This window comes from Carcharodon carcharias, chromosome 6, assembly GCF_017639515.1.
Source record: "Carcharodon carcharias isolate sCarCar2 chromosome 6, sCarCar2.pri, whole genome shotgun sequence".
NCBI classification, from domain to species: domain Eukaryota; kingdom Metazoa; phylum Chordata; class Chondrichthyes; order Lamniformes; family Lamnidae; genus Carcharodon; species Carcharodon carcharias.
In genome coordinates, this window is record NC_054472.1 from 175,821,836 (window position 1) to 175,840,799 (window position 18,964).

The 18,964-nt window shown below is 44.4% G+C and overlaps 1 protein-coding gene across 2 annotated transcripts in view; it reads right to left on the minus strand.

Annotated features, from left to right (window-relative positions):
* LOC121279334 (protein spire homolog 1-like) overlaps positions 1-18,964 on the minus strand; it is a 278,331-nt gene that overhangs the window by 122,823 nt on the left and 136,544 nt on the right. For both annotated transcript variants that reach the window (XM_041190495.1, XM_041190494.1), the window contains exon 4: positions 1,931-2,056. In XM_041190495.1, coding sequence (XP_041046429.1) covers positions 1,931-2,056 — 126 coding nt within the window. The remainder of the gene's footprint in view (positions 1-1,930; positions 2,057-18,964) is intronic.

The following is an 18,964-nucleotide window of genomic DNA, read 5'->3' on the forward strand; positions in this document are numbered from 1 at the left end:
AGACATCCTTGACTCTAGCAGCAGGGAGACAACATACCATCCTGGTGGTTTGCAGCCACAGAAACGCCTATCTATTCCCCTTACAATTGAATCCCCTATAACTATTGCATTCCCATGCTTTTTACTCCTCTCCTGTGCAGCAGAGCCAACTGTGGTACAATGACTTTGGCTGTTGCTGCTTTCCCCTGAGAGGCCATTCCCCCCAACAATATCCAAAGCAGTATATCTGTTTTGCCAGGGTATAGCCACTGGAGATTCCTGCACTACCTGCCTAGTCCTCTTGCTCTTCCTGGTGGTCACCATTCCCTTCCTGCCTGTGGACTCTTAGCCTGCAGTGTGACCACCTCTCTATATGTGCTATCCACGATACTCTCCACCTCATGGATGCTCCACAGTGTCCCCAGCCACCACTCCAGTTCCGTAACTCGGGCTTCCAGGAGTTGCAGCTAGAGACAATTCTCACACACATGCTGGCACCCAGCAATGGAAATGTTCCCAACTTCCCACATACAGCAGGAGGAGCACACCACGGCTTTGACCTCTCCTGCCATGACTTACCCCTTTAAATTAAATTAAATTATGTACAATTGTGAAACACATCAGTGTGAGTGCCCAGATGATCCAGCAGTGGGGAGGGTGGGGGGATGATTCCAGCAAGTAGGGCTTATAATGAGATGTAAAGAATTGAAATTAGGTTCCCGATGTGCAGTGGTGGGAAATGTAGCCCACATTGAGGGGTGAAGCAGATGATTGCAAACTGGTTTCATGCAACGTGCAACTGATTTTTGGCCTTCCCGCCATATTGTCTGCTCATGCCCGCCATGACACCCGACACCAATGGGGACGGAAAATTCCGGCCAAGGTTAAGAATATTAAAATCAAGACGTTGGCTGTCCAGAGGTCAAGACAGATCAGTGAACACAGGGATTATGGTAAGCGGACCTTGATATAAGGTAGGATAGTGGCTGCAGAGTTTTGGGTGAGCTCAAGTTTACAGACCATGTCAACATTTAAGAATAAATTAGAGAAGTGGTTGAAGGTAAAAGGGCAAATAGATGTAATTAGGGCTAATGCTTACTTGGAAGATAAACATTAAAATGGACCTGTTGGGCCGAACGAGTTGTTCCACGTTATTCATTGCTATGAAACACATATCAACAAAACATTTCTGACTGTATTCACGCTTTGAACGTAGGCTGGAGAGTAAGGGCTAGGCATTGTCCGATGGGGAGGGAAGGAGGGAAGGAAGAAAAGAAAAATAAGACAAAAATAGGCCACATTGTATAAAAAGCCAATTACTACAGATGCTGGAAACCTGAAATAAAAATGGAAAATGCTGGAAATAGTCATCTGCTTTCTCATATTCTTCTGTGGTATGTGAGCATCACTGGCAAGGCCAACATTTGCTGCCCATTCCGAAATGCCCTTGAGAAGGTGGTGGTGGGCTACATTCTTGGATCACTGCAGTCCATCTGGTGTGGATATACCCACAGCGCTGTTAGGGAGGGAGCGCTAAATAAGAGTTAAAGTTTCAGGTCAAGGACTTTTCGTCAGAGTTCACCAGCATTCCAAAGAAAGGTCACGGACATGAAACGTCAACTCTGTTTGTCTCTCTCTCTCTCCCCACACAGATGCTGCCTGACCTGCTGACCCAGTATTTCCACCACTTTTGCTTTTAGGCCCCCCCCCCCACCCCCCCAAGCCAGACGTCCATTGTCCTGTGGCGAGACCGGAAGATTCCGGTCGGCGGGTGGGTGCGGAAAATCCTGCCCTTAGTTCAAAAATGTGCAGAGCAACATGGTCGATCTCCTGGAGATAATTACATTAAAAAACAGGCCTGGTGGCAATTCAGAAGTGGGGTTTCCCAACCTCTCTGCTCCTAGCTGTGACTCCCCTTTTATCTGTTAGCTGACGTTAGGTGACCACTTACCTCTTTAGCACTTTTAATTTTGGCCAAGAAGGTGCGTAATTCCATGGATTCCGCAAACAGTGCCCGGCACACAGCCTGGTAATGGTTCGGAGCCTCCGACGAGGTTGTCAAGTGAGCAGCACACAACTGACCAAAGAGAAAAAGAAGAAAATCTTAGTCACTTACTTTTCACTCCAGCTGACAGAAAACCATTTTTTTTGAATTACCCGAGATCTTGGGGAGCCTATAGTTCCCTGTTGCTCTCTCCATGGCAACACCACAGCCAATCAGAGTCATCCTGCCAGCGCCCTTTTCTCCTGCAGTATAGAATAGTTGTGATCATTTGAAAATTTGGCATTCTTGCATTTGTCCTAATGAGCGCAAGACAGAAAGCTTTGGCAACTTGTCCCTCTTCTCAACAAAACCTGAATTGTTAACCCAATTTTTCTATTTTAGTCAATGAGTGACCCACATGTGCATTCAAGAATTTGTTCCAACCTTAATTGTATAGTTTTGTTTTTCCTTATCCTTCCTTATAGTCTGTCACGGGGCCCAGCAGGACACGACAACAAGCTCTGGGATGCCCTTCGGCCACTCAGGAATAGTTCTGTTGCTTTGAGTTTTAGGAGCCTGACTGAGTGGTGTCTAAGATATTTTCATGGCCTGCTCGTGATTGAGTGGGATTGTCGAGGGAGATTTTCATCATTTCCTAGGCAGCAGTCACAGGGAATGAAAATTGGGCTGGTTGCACGGAGCTTAGGCGATCCACTCTGCCAGATTACCACCCAGGCAGCAAAGATGAAAATCTGTCCTGTCATCTGTAAAGGTTGGATGAGGTTCAGTTCCAGGAAACTTCAACAGGAAAGTGTCCCTGCTCCAACTAACGCTGCAGCGCAAATCATCCTCTCATAAAGCGAGATCTCAGTAAGTCAAAATCGGATGACAGATCCGGTTGAGCCGGATTTCTGTTCCGGGCGCTTGCAAGAAAAATAATGCTGAAATCCTTCACAAAAGAGGTGCTTCCCCAGGACAAGCAAGCTGGCCTCTTCCCCAGGGGTCATGTGACCATGCTGACCCATTCAGAGTGGAGTAGAGCTAAGCGCTCTGAAATAGGAAACACTGGGCATGCCAACATTTTACGTTGCGACTTCCCTGAGGCGAGATTGGCGAAACCCCGAGAGGAAGCGAAAATGCATCGCAGCAAGGGCTCAATATGTAGCATTTCAAATACAGTACTTTTTTTTAGGCACATCGGGTTACATAGGGATGCATTCATGTGGCACATTGGGCCTTCTGTGGCTGCCATGAAGCTCGGCTTAACCCCAATTTCAAGGCAGTTCCCCTGGGATTCGACTCATTGAGTTTCTGCACCACGGTTTAAATCAGTAAGTCTCAGGTGTTGTCAGGCCAAGCTCCAGAATAAATAGCAATTCTCGTGTAAAAGTCAATCTGCACACAAGCCGCAACAGTGGAGCACCGATATGGAATCATTACAGCACAGAGAAAGGCCGCTGGCCCATCGAGTCCGTGATGGTTCTCTGTAGGGTAATCCAATCAGAACCATTCCCCTGCTCTACTTAACGTGCACAGAGTTGTGCAACACAAGTTTCGTTTTCCCACTCCGAGTGCCTAATCTCGGTCTGATGGTTGGAGGCTGGTGGCTCAATCGGGTGGAAAAACTCCACCTCGTCAATCTCACACAAGAAAGAAATTGTATTTACATAGCACCTTTCACATCCTCAGGGTGTCCTAAAGCGCTTTACGGTCAATGAGGCACTTTTGAAGTGTAAAACAAAAACAGAATTACCTGGAAAAACTCAGCAGGTCTGGCAGCATCGGCGGAGAAGAAAAGAGTTGACGTTTCGAGTCCTCATGACCCTTCGACAGAACTTTTGAAGTGTGTTCACTTTTGAAGGGCAGAAACACAGTAGCCCACTTACACAGAGCTAGCTCCACAAATAGTGACGTGTGAATGGCCCAGGTAATCTGTTTTTAGTTATTGGTCAAAGGTTGTGTATATTGAATAAAACACAGAGGGAACTCCCCTGCTCTTAAAACTAGTGTCATGGGATTGTTTACATCCTCCTGAGTTTAGCCTCACATCTGAAAGACAATACCCCCAACATTGTGAACTGCAGTGTCAGCCCATTGTGGGGCTTGAACCTCCAACTGTCTGACTCTGGGGCGAAAGTGGTACTAACTGAGCCAGGGCTGCGGGCAGAGACCTGGGAACAAAATGTCCATTCAGCCCACTCAGACACAGGAGTGCAAAACTGGAATTCACAGATCTTTGTAAGTGCATTCCCTCGTCAGAGGACCTGACAAAAGCCTGAAAATAAAAACATTAATCAGCGTATGAGTTAACACAAGCTGCAAAAACTAATTTCACCAAGGGAGCCGAACAAGGCAGACAAATCCCACAGCCCACCTCTCCTCCCCACTACTACTAGTGGAATATTGCTTTTGTTTTATGTAAACCCTATTAATTTCTTCAGCGAAATTTGATGTGACTCTCCCATAAGGGAGGAGGCATTTAAATTATTAGTAAATTGCAGCAATTATTTGGCAGCTTATTTTTGTAGCTTTGGTATAGCTGACATCGTAAAAATATGCTTTTGTAACATCACCGGTTCAAATCAGGAGACTTCAAAGTAAAAGCCAGAGGCAGAATTTTAATCCATTTCTGTCATGTCAAATAAGCGATTGAGCTGTTTTGCTTATAATGCAGATAAACTGCCGCATGCTCTGGCTCTTGTGTAGCAATGAGGCAGCACGGTATAAATTAACGGAGGGGTACAAAACAAAGAAGCGTCTCAAGCCCCTGAGGCAGTCTTGGATCTGCACCGCATCAATGCACCCAGAGTGGTTTTGTTTAACAGCTGCCAGTCCAGAAGCATGGGTAAATAAACAACCGCAGAGCTCCCAGTATCTCTCTCCAATGCCCAGCCAACCCAAACAATCAGGCTTGATACAGTGGGCGGAGTTGGGGTTCAGATTTTCTTTCCTCCACTGATCTATTAAATGGCCACAGCTCCTGTCTCTTAACTGGTCACATGGAAAGGCTATTTTACTTAAAGAACGGCCCTGCCCATGTGGAGAATATGTGCTTTGGCCCTTTGGTTACCCAGGCCAGGATTTTCCAGTCCTGTCCGTGGCGGGAATCATCGTGGGCGGGACGGAAAACTTGACGGACCAGCCTAAGGCCCATTGACTTCGGGTGGGAATTTCCGATCCCGCCCGGCCAGAGTTTCCCTGAAACTTTCACAACCATCTTAAATTCTTAGCAGTGCCTTCTGTAACTTATGTAAACAGTCCAAAAAGCACAATTGATCGTTTACACTGTTACAGTAGTGAATATATAATTTGGGTTTCTCTGGTCAACCCTGGTGACTGCTGTGTGTGGAAACCCAATAAAGACATCCAGCCAAGCCACGGGTGTTTCTGCTCACTTGAGGTGGAATACACGCTCCCTGTCAAAACAAATCCAATGAATAGCACACTGGTAAACTTCACCTGTTTCTTCAGCCAGGAACATTATTGGCTTTCAGGGCTATTTGGAGCAGAGGGTGGATGGAAGGATCAAAGCCCAGATAGATGGGCCTACCACTCTGGTCAGCCAGCCTCGCTGACAATTACTGACAACGCCCCGAAAGACTGTGGACAAGCTTAATTCCAGTATCAGATTATTGAGTTTGCAGAAGGTTGACTTGGTTCCAAACATCCACCATCAAGTATATCACCTTTTTTTAATTCATTCACGGGACGTGGGTTTCGCTGGCTGGGCCAGCATTTATTGCCCATCCCTAATTGCCCTTGAGAAGGTGGTGGTGAGCTGCCTTTTTGAACCGCTGCAGCCCCTGTCGAGCCAGTACACCCACAAAGGCTGGTCCTCACAAGGTGGTCATTAAAGAAAGTAAGTCTTGCACTTGCAGGGAGTTCCAGAGACATTACAGCCAATGATGTACATTTGAAGTGTAGTTACTGTTGTAATGTAGGAAGCACTGCAGTAAAATGCACACAGCAAGCTCCCACAAACAGCAATGTGATAATGATCAGATAATCTGTTTTAATGATGCTGGGTTGAAGGATAAACATTGGCTACAATGCCAGGGAGAACTGTCCTGCCCTTTTCCAAAATATTGTAATGGGATATTTAACATTTTGCCTGAGAGGACAGGCAGGATTTCATTTTCAGCAGTTAACAAACATGCAAGTTCGAAAAGACAATCTATCTGTTCTGTTTCATTTCAGTGATGTGTGCCAGTGGCAAAACACTTGCATTCTCTATGTTTTTATGGCTGTTGTGACTAGTTTACTTTAAACATTCTCCTTTTCTCTGAATCAGATTGCACATTAACAAATGGAGAAGTGGAACTTGTACGACTTTCCCCTTTTCAAATCCTCCAGGTTTGAATCAAAGGGTTGGAGCCTGGTGAGATAGCCTGCAGTGTGTTCAAGGCTGCCATTTCTCATTTACAGGGAACAATTTAAATGTAGCTTTAAGACAGCACCTCCACAATGCAGCACTCCCTCGGTACTGCACTGGTGCTTCAGTCTAGATTTGTGCTTAAGTGTGGGAGGTGAAGCACAACTTTCTAACACGGACCACTCCCCCAGAGAGATCACAGATTTTCAACAGCAGTTGCTTCACAGTCAAGCGTGTGCAGGAAGCACTTCAATGACTTCACATGGGTAGTAAAGGCAAGTACAACTTTTCATTTCTCAATTTCTCTCAAAAACATCTAAGTCCTTTCTCCCAGGGTTCCAGCTAAGTTAGCAGTGGCCCAAACACCCATACAGATGCCCCGCCAAACTGGCTATCACTGCACATGTCTTAAGCCCATAAAAAGGACTCAACCATGTTACATTTAGACCCCATTATGCAGCAATTGAAAGGCAACACATGTAGTCCTGTGCTACGCCACGCACAGCATGAAGTCCTCTGAAACTACACCTCACTGCTCCTGTATGCTCAGGCAGCCAGTACTAGTTTTGTTTCACTTCATTTTGTACAAGGGGGGAGCAATCTTCATCTCTTGGCACAGTCCAGAAGCAACGTGGGCAGACTGCACCAGAACCACATGCTGTGGGCACTGAAAGCCCAGCACCCAAACATGCATCTGTGGAACACACGGGGGCGCCACAGAGAAGAGGATTGTCAGGTTCGAGATTTGGGGAACTTGTGCAATGGCTTTCACTGTACCACCAAAGTTCACCTCAGCCGTTAAAACGGTTTGGAAAATTAAAACTTTACGGAAAAAAATAAGCTCCAGGTGGTTTGGCAATGCCAATGCCAAGAGCAAGTCAGGCGCCTGGCTGTATTGCAGTTGCAATATAATTTTCTTTTACGTTAGTAGCAGCAGCAAGTATGTTTCAATAAGGGAAAGGTTTCTGTACTGTTTGAGGAATAGACTACTTATTGCAGCTCAAATTGTGAAAACATGGGTGTTGTTTGAATTAGCAATACTGGGTGATTGATGCAGGAGAAGGCTTGGGCAGAAGCCACTACTAAAATTTGCTCCTCCAATTCTGGCTTCTTGCCCATCTTTGATTCTCTTTGCTCCACCATTGGTGGCCATGTTTGTAGCTGCCTGGGCCTAAGCTCTGGAATTCTCTCTCTGCCTCTCTACCGCTTCTCCTCCTATAAGATGCTTCTTAAAACCTACCTCTTTGACCCAAGCTTTTGGTTGGTTGTCTTAATATCTTCTTATGTGGCTAGGGTCAAATTTTGTCTGATAACAATCCTGTGATGTACCTCGAGATGTGCACTAAAGGCGCCATTTAAATGCATTTGTTTCTGTATCGTGTTGGAGCGAGGAAAGTGGGTTCAGCTGTTGCTTCATTAACTTTGTGTTAATTTCCCAAAGCTTGCATCAGAAACTTAATTTTTGGCAATGCCAGCCTTAAGACTGGCTGGGAAGCAACAGTGTCAGGTTTCTCTGGTAATAGACTGCTCCAAATGTCTATGTGAAGTCATTAGAGAAAATCTAATCTGTGCCCTGTTTAAATGCAGTCAGATGTAGGTATCAGCAAAGTTATAAGAGGAACTTTGAGTACAATGCTGTTCAGGGGCAGAATACCACCCAGTTTTCTTCTGCACGGAAGCCATTTTCGCAGCTGAGAGAGAAATTCACACTGGTGTACGTCTTCAGCCCAGATTTCAGGTCCAAATTCTAGTCAACATTATACCTACAGTAATGCCAAATTGGGTTTTTTTTTAATTTGTTCTGAAAGATGAGAGCAAGACCAAGTTTAGCTGCCCTCAGTAGGTAATGGTCCTGGATAGATGGGGGTTCAATAAGGTAGTTGTGGAGGAAAATGTTTCCACTTGTGAAGGAGTCCAAAGCTAGGGGGCTCATAAATATGAATTAGTCAATAATAAGCCCAATAAGGAATTCATGAGAGACTATGGAACACAGTGCAGATGGGGGTCATTGAACATTTTTAAGGCAGAGGTAGATTCTTAACTAACAAGGAGTCAAAGGATATCAGGAAGTTGGAGTTGAGGCCACAATTAGATCAGCCATGATTCTATTTTATTTATTCATTGGATATGGGTGGCACTGGCTAGACCAGCATTTATGGCCCATCCCTAATTGCCCTCATTCAGAGGGCATTTTTAAGGGTCTGGAGTCACATGTAGGCCAGACCAGGTAAGGACAGCAGGTTTCCTTTCCCAAAGGGGATTAGTGAACCAGATGGGTTTTTACAACACTCGACAATGGTTTCATGGTCATGATCAGACTTTTAATTCCAGATTTTTATTGGATTCAAATTTCACCATCTGCTGTGGGATTTGAACCCAGATCCCCAGAGAATTACCCTGGGTTTCTGGAATACTAGTCCAGAAACAATACCACTATGTCACCCCTCCCCACCACCCGCACCACCCCCTTCCCAAGTGAATGGTGGAAAGGTTTGAGGGTATAAATGGTCTACCCCTGCCTCTAATGAAAGTGATATTCTTCATTCTGAAACTAAAGTCTTAAATCTAAACAAAGGAAACTTTGAAGGTATGAGGGGGAAATTGGCTATGGTGGATTGGGAAAATACGCTAAAAGATTTGACGGTAGACAGGCAATGGCTAGTATTTTAAAAAGTATTACGTGGTCTAATATACATTCCTTCAAGACACAAAAGCCAACAGGAAAGGTGAATCAACTGTGGCTAACAAAGTAGTTAAAGATTGCATCAAATCAAAGGAAGTAGTTTATAAGATTGCCAGAAAAAGTGTTAAGCTTGAGGATTGGGAGCAATTTAGAGTCCAGAAAAGGAGGACAAAGAAGCTAATAAAGAAAGGGAAAAGAGAATATGAATGTGAGCTAGTGAGAAACATTAAGGTGAACTGTAAACGCTTCTTTAGGTATGTGAAAAGGAAAAGGTTAGCAAGGACAAATGTGTCCATTACAGGCGGAGACAGGAGAATTTATAATGGAGAATAGGGAAATGGCAGAGAAACTCAAGTTACTTTGTGTCTGTCTGCAGGAGGGAACATACAGAAAATCTCCCAGAAATACCAGGGAACCAAGGGGACTATGAAAATGAGGAACTGAAAGAAATTAGTATTAATAAACGAGGTAGTACTCAAAAAATTACTTGGATTGAAGGTTGATAAATCCCCTGGATTAGATGAGCTGCATCCCAGAGTTTTGAAGGAGGTGGATAGAGAGATAGTGGATGCATTGGTAGTTATCTTTCAAAACTCTATGGATTCTGGAAAGGCTCCTGCAGACTGGAAAGTAGCAAATGTAACCCCACTATTTAAGAAGGGAGGGAGAGAGTAAATGGAGAACTGCAGACCCGTTAGTCTGACATCAGTAGTAGGAAAAATGTTGGAATCAATTATAAAGGATGTGATAACGAGACACTTGGAAAATAATGAAATAATGAAAATAATTGGGCAAAGTCAGCATGGTTTTATGAAAGGGAACTCATGTTTGACAAATTTGTTCTGAGTTTTTTTGAGGATGTTACTTGTAGCATTGGTAAAGGAGAATCAGTGGTTGTGGTGTATTTGGATTTTCAGAAGGCTTTCAATAAAGTCCCACATAGGAGGTTAGTAAACAAAATTAGACCACATGAGATTGGAAGTAACCTACTGGTATGGATTGAGAATTGGTTAACTGACAGAAAACGGAGAATAGGAATAAACGAGTCATTCTCAAGATGGCAGGCTGCTACTTGTGGAGTACCACAAGGATCAGTACTAGGGCCACAGATGTTCACAATCTATATCAATGATTTGGGCATGAGCACCAATTATAACATTTCCAAGTTTGCTGATGACACAAAACTAAGTGGGAATGTAAGTTGTGAGCAGAATGCAAGGAGGCTTCAATGGGACTTGGGCAGGCTAAGTGAATAGGCAAGAACATAGCAGATAGAATATAAAGTCAACAAGTCTGAAGTTATCCACTTTGGTAGAAAAAAACAGCAAAGCAGAATATTTCTCAAATGCTGAGAGGGTGGGAAGTGCGGGTGTCCAAAGGGACCTGGGTGTCCTTGTTCATGAGTCACTAAAAGTTAGCATGGAGGTGCAGCAAGCAACTAGGAAGGCAACTGGTGTGTGTTAGCCTTCATCACAAGGTGATTTGAGTACAGAAGCAAAAGTGTCTTGCTGCAATTGTATACAGCCTTGGTAAGACCGCACTTGGAGTACTGTGTACAGATCTGGTCTCCTTATCTAAGGAAGGACATGCTTGCCATAGGGGGAGTGCAACAAAGGTTCACCAGACTAATCCCTGGGATGGTGGGACTGTTTTATGAGGAGAGATTGAGGAAACTGAGCCTGTATTCCCTAGGATTTCGAAGAATGAGAGATGATCTCATTGAGACTTACAAAATTCTTAGAGGGCATGACAGGGTTGATGCTTCCCCTGGCTGATGAGTCTAGAAACAGGGGACACAGTTTCAGAATAAGGGGTAGGTCACTTAAGACTAAGATTAGGAGGAATTTCTTCACTCAGAGGGTGGTGAATTTTTTGAATTCTCCACCCCAGAGGGCTGTAGAAGCTCAATCATTGAGCATGTTCAAGATAGAAATCGGTGGATTTCTGGATACTAATGGCATCAAGGGATATGGGGATTGTGTGAGAAAGTGACATTGAGGTAGATGATCAGCCATGATCAAATTGAATGGCAGAGCAAGCTTGACAGGCTGAATAGCCTACTCCTACTCCAGTTCCTAATTCGATTGTTTGTATGAACCACTGGAACAGGCAGATAGAACTTTGGCTGGACAACTTTTTCTGAAAGATGAAGAAGACGGCAGATAAAGGTGATCTGAAACATTCATAGTGTTTTCACAAGGCAAATTTCTCTGAACACATCCCAGTTAGCAAAGGTTGCGTGCTTTAGAAACATTGCTCCAACAGTTGGTCCTTCAACACCATCTCCCTCCCCATCATCATCACTGCTCAGCCAATATCACACCCAATTTATTGCATTTACTGCAAAAGGAACAGGGCCATTCAGCTCAACTGATCTATGTTGGTGTTTATACTCCACACAAACTCCATCCACCCTAAGATAAAAGCAAAATACTGCGGATGCTGGAAATCTGAACAAAAATAGTTGGCAAAACTCAGCAGGTCTGACAGTATATGCGGAGAGGAATACAGTCAATAGGGGGGGTGGGACAGGTAGAGCTGGATAGAGGGTCAGTGATAGGTGGAGGAAAGATCACTGGCCCTCTATCCAGCTCTACCTGTCCCACCCCCCCTCAACCAGTTTATATTTCACCTCATTTCTATTTTTCTTAGTTCTGATGAATAGTCATACGGACTCGAAATGTTGACTGTATTCCTCTCCGTAGATACTGTCAGACCTGCTGAGTTTTGCCAGCTATTTTTGTTTTTGTTCCACCCACCCTAGTTTATTTCACCCTACCTACATAACCTTCTAATTCTTTCTCCCTTGTGTATTTATCTAGCTTCTCCTTAAATGTATCTAAACTATTTTGCTCAACCACTCCAGCAAAGCTCCTCCTGAGAGCAGGATGAACTGAATGAGCCAGAGGAGGAGGCCATGAATGTGAATGACTCTTTATTGGATGCCAGGTCCATAGAGAGACGTGCATGGGATACCAGGGACAACCTTATGTACACAGTTTGCCCAAGAGTGAGGCGCCTACATGACCACTGTCACATCGCCAGAACTCCATTGCCTTTCTGGGCTGTTAAACTCCCCCTGCCATCCTCCCTTGCAGAGCAACATCTAAACCTATGTCCTTTGCTACTTTTGTCAAGGCTGCCATGGCCAGGTGGTGGTTTTGGGGGGGGGGGGGGGGGGGGGGGTGTCTTCTGATGCCCTCCGGAGGAAAAAAAATACCTCATGCCTTTCCTTGATGGCCTGCAGGAGAACCTGCAGGGAGGCATCACGGAACCGTGGGGCTGCCTGTCTTAGATCAGACATCTCCAGTTGAAGATCCAGGTGAAGGGTTGTGGACGCAAGGGAGCCGAGGGTAGTGGGAAAGGGGGGTTCCCAGGGCAAGAAAGAACAGTAAAGGGGGGGATGATGGGGAGAATTTTGAGGGGGTCTGTTGGTGATGAGGGAGCGCAATGTGAAATGGAACAAAGTACTGTTGAAGGGAGGCGGATAGGAAAGCTGTGGCCGTGATGCAGAGCCAGGAGGCTTTGTTTTTATAGCCCGCCTGTACTTGCTGTATTGTTGCCTGAGGGTGGGTTTCACCAATGAAAAGTTATCCCCGCTGCATGATCGCACGTGTCTCTCCTGCAAGCCACCAGAACTTTAACTTCTACTTATAATCACGTGGGTACCAGGAAACAACAAGAGAGTTGCAGTAATGACGACTTCCGGTTCCACTATCAGGAACAGCGTGCCATGGTTAAAATTCTGCCCTACGTTACAGAAACAGGCCCTACGGCCCAACTAGTCTATGCCAGCGTTTATGCTCTATTTGAACCTCCTCCCACCATAATTCATCAAACCCTACAACCATTACCTTCCATTCCTTCCTCCCTCATGCGCTTATCATGTGCTTCCTCTTAAGTGCATCTAAGATATTTGTTTCTAAGAAGTTTCTCTCTAAATTCCCTATTGGGTTTATTAGTGACCAATTTATGGCCTCTAATTTTGTTCTCGCCAGCAAGCGGATTCATCTTCTCTACACCTACCCTATTAAAGACATTTACCAGATCACCCTTCAGCCCTCTTTTCTGCAGTAAAATAATTAAGATCACCAACAAAAGGATAAAGGGAGAGCTTAGTAGAAACTAGTGCGCAGAAGGGGTTGGTAGGACATGGAACATCCCTATCAGAAACTATAAAATATATAAAGAAAACAAGCCATTTGGAAGAGGAGAAAGGACCTCTCCAGGTGAAAAAAAATACTCGGGCCACAATTCCAATTTTAATCGACCTTCTCAAGAAAAAAACTCCAAGAATAGCAAAGAATCTGCAAATGAACTCCTCTGGTATTTACTTAATCTAAATGAGACATTGCAGCTCTAAGGGGGACATAGGGCATGAGCTTTCTGCTTTCATCGGCTCCTAATTCACACAGGTTATTTATCTCAGGCTTTTAAATCCACTTATACATTTTAAGACACTTACCTGATGGTTTGCATGTTGAACACACTAACAGGGTCAACACTTCACCTCTGCAGCAGAATAATAGACTGTGCACCATGTGATATAATTTACTTATTATTTGTTCGTGGGAAGTGGGTCGATTTTAAAATTCTCATCTTTGTTTTCAAATTCCTTCATGGCCTTGCCCCTTCCTATCTCTGTAATTTCCTCCAGCCCTATAATCCTCCAACATAACTGTGCTCCTCTAACTCCAGCCTCTTGAGCATCCCTGATTTTAATTGAGCCACTTCATCTGACCCTATCAGCATTTCATTCTATTCCCTTCTCCCTCATCTTAAATTTTTATCATTCATTCTTGGAATTTGAGTGTTGCTGGGCACGCCAATATTTACTGCCCATTCCTAATTGCCCTTGAGAAGGTGGTGGTGAGCCACCTCCTTGAACCGCTGTGGTTCATGTGGTGTAGGTACACCCACAGTGCTGTCCATAAGGGGGTTCCAGCGTTTTGACCTTGTGACAATGAAAGAATGGCAATATAGTTCCAAATCAAGATGATGTGTGACTTGGAGGGGCACTTGCAGGTGCTGGTGTTCCTATGCGCTGGTAACCCTTGTCCTTCTAGGTGGTCGAGTTTGTGGGTTTGGAAGGTGCTGTTGAAGGACCCTTGGCAAGTTGCTGCAGTACATCTTGTAGATGGTATAATCTGCGAGAGAGCAGTGGAGGGTGTGAATATTTGAGATGGTGGATGGGGGTGGCAATCAAACAGGCTGCTTTGTCCTGGATGGTGTTCAGCTTCTTGAATGTTGTTGGAGCTGCACTCATCCAGGCAAGTGGAGAGTATTTCATCACACTCCTGACTTGTGCTCATCTAGAAACTCCTTAAGGCATCTATGCTATTTGGCTCACCCAGACTATGTGGTAAAAAGTTCCATATTTTCACTCTTTCACTCCCACCAAGAGTGAATACCTCCAGCCTAACCTGGCAATGACCACAGCTGAGTTCAAATAGGATTGTCACAGCCGCAATGATTGAGAACAGTCGCTGGGATGTCAAAAGTTTCCTTGTTGCCAGATGCAGCAGGCCATCTGGTTCGCCTTAGCTTACCTGTCCAAAGCGGACCCACAAGCGGACCTCCCACCATCACAAAACCCAGCCTCTTTAAGGTGATTCCAATACTTTCACCCCTACATGCCCTGCCAATTTTCAGATAAGCCAAAATCCAACTGGCAGATATCCAATTTGAGTATTCTGGCACTTATATGGGATCAGATTAAATTTTAGATCACATCAAAGCTGAGACTAATGATGCACATAATTTTGAATAATATTTACCTCAGAGGTAAGAGGAACCTCTATCCTCCAATCTACGATGGGGCTTACTCCATATCTCACACATTGCCAACTGCAATAGGCAATTGTCAATTGACAGCCACGATATTCTGAACACCAGATATAAAGCTATCGCGCATATGCTCATTATAATCAACTTTTCATCAACTACAAGATCTCCATGAAACCCAGCTCGCAATCTATTGTTAAAAAAATCTCCAGCAACAAATTGAACGATGCAGGATGTATTAAAAAAATGATGAAATGACTCCTGCAACTCTCTGTGCTACTGAATTTAATAAAAAGGTTTTAGCGTCTTTTCTCTTTACATGAAAAATGCAAAGTTGCCATAGCAACCAGGCTACCAGCCTCCCTTCCCCCTACTGTGATTGTGACCTTTAGTTTTCTCGGTCATCTGTTCCCACCAGTGGAAAGCCATACATACAATCTCCAGAGGATTACTGGAACTACAAGTCAGTGCTGTTTTTCTTGCGGCCTAGTGAGAAAGGCTTCAATCCTGCTTCATGTAATAATAAAAAAATATGAAAACAAACTTTGAACTTTAAATTTATATACCCTAAGTACTGTATAGAAGGTATGGTATCAAGTTCACAGTAAATTAAGCTTAATTGACTGAAGTTTGAAAATGGGCTTCAATGATTGAAAAACATTATGTCAACCTCACAGATCATTAATGCTAAGGTTGCCAGCCTTTCAGGATTGTCTAGGAATTAAAAATTAATCTCTCTGGGACTGCTGCAAGCAACCTAGGAGAAAAACAATAGAGATACTAAAAATCATTATTGTGGAATATTTTCATTTTCTTTACACACTTTAATCAGCAAAATGGGGGAAATGAATGTATGTTTGAAGGGACATCAATCTGAAACATTGAGCGGGATTTAATGTTATGTGACGGGCCGGGTGGGAATGCCACATCGCCTATTTTTCGGAAGGCCTGCTTCATTAGGTGCCCACCAGGTACTTGACTGGATCTTTCCTGAGACCAAGGACCCCAGGGGTGAAAATCCCGTTTACCAAGAGCTGCCGGCCTCTGCATACTCGGCAGCACTACATGGGAAGAGGTGGTCGCTGCCGATAATGTACATACCTGGTGCCCAGAATCACCAAGGGACCCAGGCCACAGGCCACAGTTGAGTGATGGTGGGAAGAGGGAGTCACAGGGGAGGGGGGGAAAAGGAGGTTGGTACCAAGGGCAGAGGGCCGATCTCAGCATCCCCACCTTCATCCTCCCCTACTGCCCTTCCCGATGTAGGGTCCCTCGATCAGGCGCGGACTGCCTGACAAGGAGGGCACCTCCCCCCACCCCAGCACCTGTGAGTAAACCTGACAGGGTTTGCTTTTCAGGCTTTCCGCATGGCGAGTTCCCCACCTGCCACTGAGTGAATACCCAGCTGCTCAGGATGAGGCCTTTAGGTGGGCATTAATTGCCCACTGAAGGGTCTCAATTGGCAGCAGGACAGGAAGAGGAGGGAAGCTAGGTGGCAGGGACCCTGCTGTTCTCCTGCCCAATTAAATGCCCCTCTGTATTAGGGTGTTCAGGACTTGTCAAGGTTAATGTGTGGCTGGGAAAACAGTACCGCCTACATGAAGTAGAGAGTCACATGGGGGTAGTAGAGTATAGCACTGAGTCTGGTGGAAGTCAGCTCAAAGATAGCACCTAGTCAGGACTGCATCCTGCATATATGTATATAGTTATGTGCTAAGAATAAATAGTTATTGTTCAACCACACAAGCTTCTAGACCTCTTCATGAGACAACATATAACCATACACCACTGCCACCAAACTCATCTCGAGCTGTTAACTCTGCTTCTCTCTACAGATTCTGCTTGATCTATTGATCAAGTCTTTTCAGCATTTTCTGTTTTTATTATTAAAAGGCGAGTTACAACGTGTGTCAGGAAGAGTGACATTAACACTCAGATACCAAGAATACTGGGAATGCTCTATATTCGACGGGTTCTGTGGTGGTGAGATTGCAGGAACATTGAACACGATGATCTGATTGATTTAAGATGCGGTATTGTTCATCTTATCTCATCCATAATTGGGGCAGGCATTCCAGTGGGTGGGATGGTTCCTGTCCTGAAGGATTCAGACAAATCAAATCTGGAATTGGAACAAGCATTTCACCAGCTGCAATCATATGCCGCACTATTTCCCATGAGGTGTTTTAAATTTGCAGACCATTCCCTTGCACATCTTCATCAATGCATGTAAATTGGATCACCTCTTACTTCCTATTCTTAATATCATTTGAGGGAAGGTTGAGCAGGGTGGGCCTACACTCAACACAGTTTAGAAGAATGAGAAGTGATCTTATTGAAACACATAAGATTCTGAAATGGGCTTCACAAGGTAAATGCTGAAAGGTTGTTGCCTCTCGTGGGGGAAGCTAGAACTAGGGGGCACAGTTTCAAAATAAGGGGGTATCCCATTTAAGGCGGAGGTGAGGAGGAATTTCTTCTCGTAGAGGGACTCTACCATACAGAGCTGTGGAGATTGTCATTGGACATATTCAAGGCTAAGACAAACAGATTCTTGAATTAAAAGGCAGTCAAAAGTTACGGGGAGCTGGCAGGAAAGTGGAGTTGAATACAAGATCAGGTCAGCCATGACCTTGTTGAATGGCAGAGCAGACTCGAGGGGGCTGTATGGCCTACTCCTGTTACTATTTCTTAAGCTCTTGAGACTGATTTCTGTCATTTGCAAAGTCTAGTAATATATACTGAGCATTAAAGGCCAGTCTTGGTCTTTCAGGAAACATTCCCTCAAAAGATCAACTGCTACAATTTAGAATCAGATTGTCAAAAGTGATATGTCTTTCAGCATTCCTTTGATCATGAATATATTTTTGGAGACAAATGAAGAAAGATGATGAAAGGGATTCTAGGGATACCTATCTGCCCTAGAGGTCTTAACCCAAACACCCTAAGGAGCACAGTACCAGAGTGGTTATGTTACTGATTATAATCCAGAGGCCTGGACTAACAATTTGGCGACATAAGTTAAATCCCACCATGGTTGCTGAGGAGTTTAAATTTGGTTAATTAAATAAATCGAAGTTAAAAAGCTCGTATCACTAGTGGTTGTCATGAAATGACTGGATTGTCAGAAAAACCTATTTGATTCACTAATGTGTTTTAGGAAAGGAAATGTGTTTCCTTACCCAATCTCGTCTATATGTGACTCCCCATTGTGGTTGACTCTGAAGTGGATTGACAAGCCACTTAGTTGTACCAAACCACTGCCCGGGGTTCAAGAAAGTGTCTTATCTCAATCTTCTCAAGGGCAGTTGGGGATGGGCAATAAATGCTGGCCTTGCCAGTTATGGTCACACCCTGTGAATAAATAAAACCCTCCTTTATACTTTGACCCCATGAACACCGACTATAAATGTAGGTATCAGCCTCATGCCCCTCAGTCAGAACTTTGTTTGCTCAAGTAATGACTCCAGAGACTTGGAAGCATCCTCTAGGCTGATTCTTCTGTCCAGTACTGAGGGAATTCTGAACTGGCAGTGGTGTCATTTTTTTTTTAAAACCAAGGCCCTATCTGTCTTCTCAAATGAGTGTAAAAGATCCCATAACACTTTTCAAAGAAGACCAGGTGACTTCAATCGATGTCTCAGCCAGGATTTATCCCTCAATCAGCAGGTAGTCTGGACACTTACTTCATTGCTGTTGATGGGAATGTGCTGTGTGCAAATTGGTTCAGCCTCCCAACAGTGGCCACATTATGAACACAGTTGGATACGTCAGTAACAGGTTAGTTCAGGATTTGTAGACCTCTGAAGGTGCTGAGGAGCTGAACTTTCTTGCGGATACTCACTTTTCTGCCAGCATTTCAGCCTCCTTCATCACGTTTACCTCACCCTCAATCCAATGAAATTATGGAGCCAACAGATTAAACAGATTTATGCACATATTCTAGGCTGACACTTCAGGACAGTAACGAGGGAGTGCCATTGGAAGCAATGTCTTTCAGATGAGATGTTAAACTGAAGCCCCAGCCACCCTTTCAGGTGGATGTAAAATATCCCATGGTACTACTTTGAAGAAGAACAGCAGATTTCTCCTGCCAAATGCTTATCCGTCAACCAACATCACCCAGGAAAAAAAACAGATTATCAGGTCATTACCTCATCAC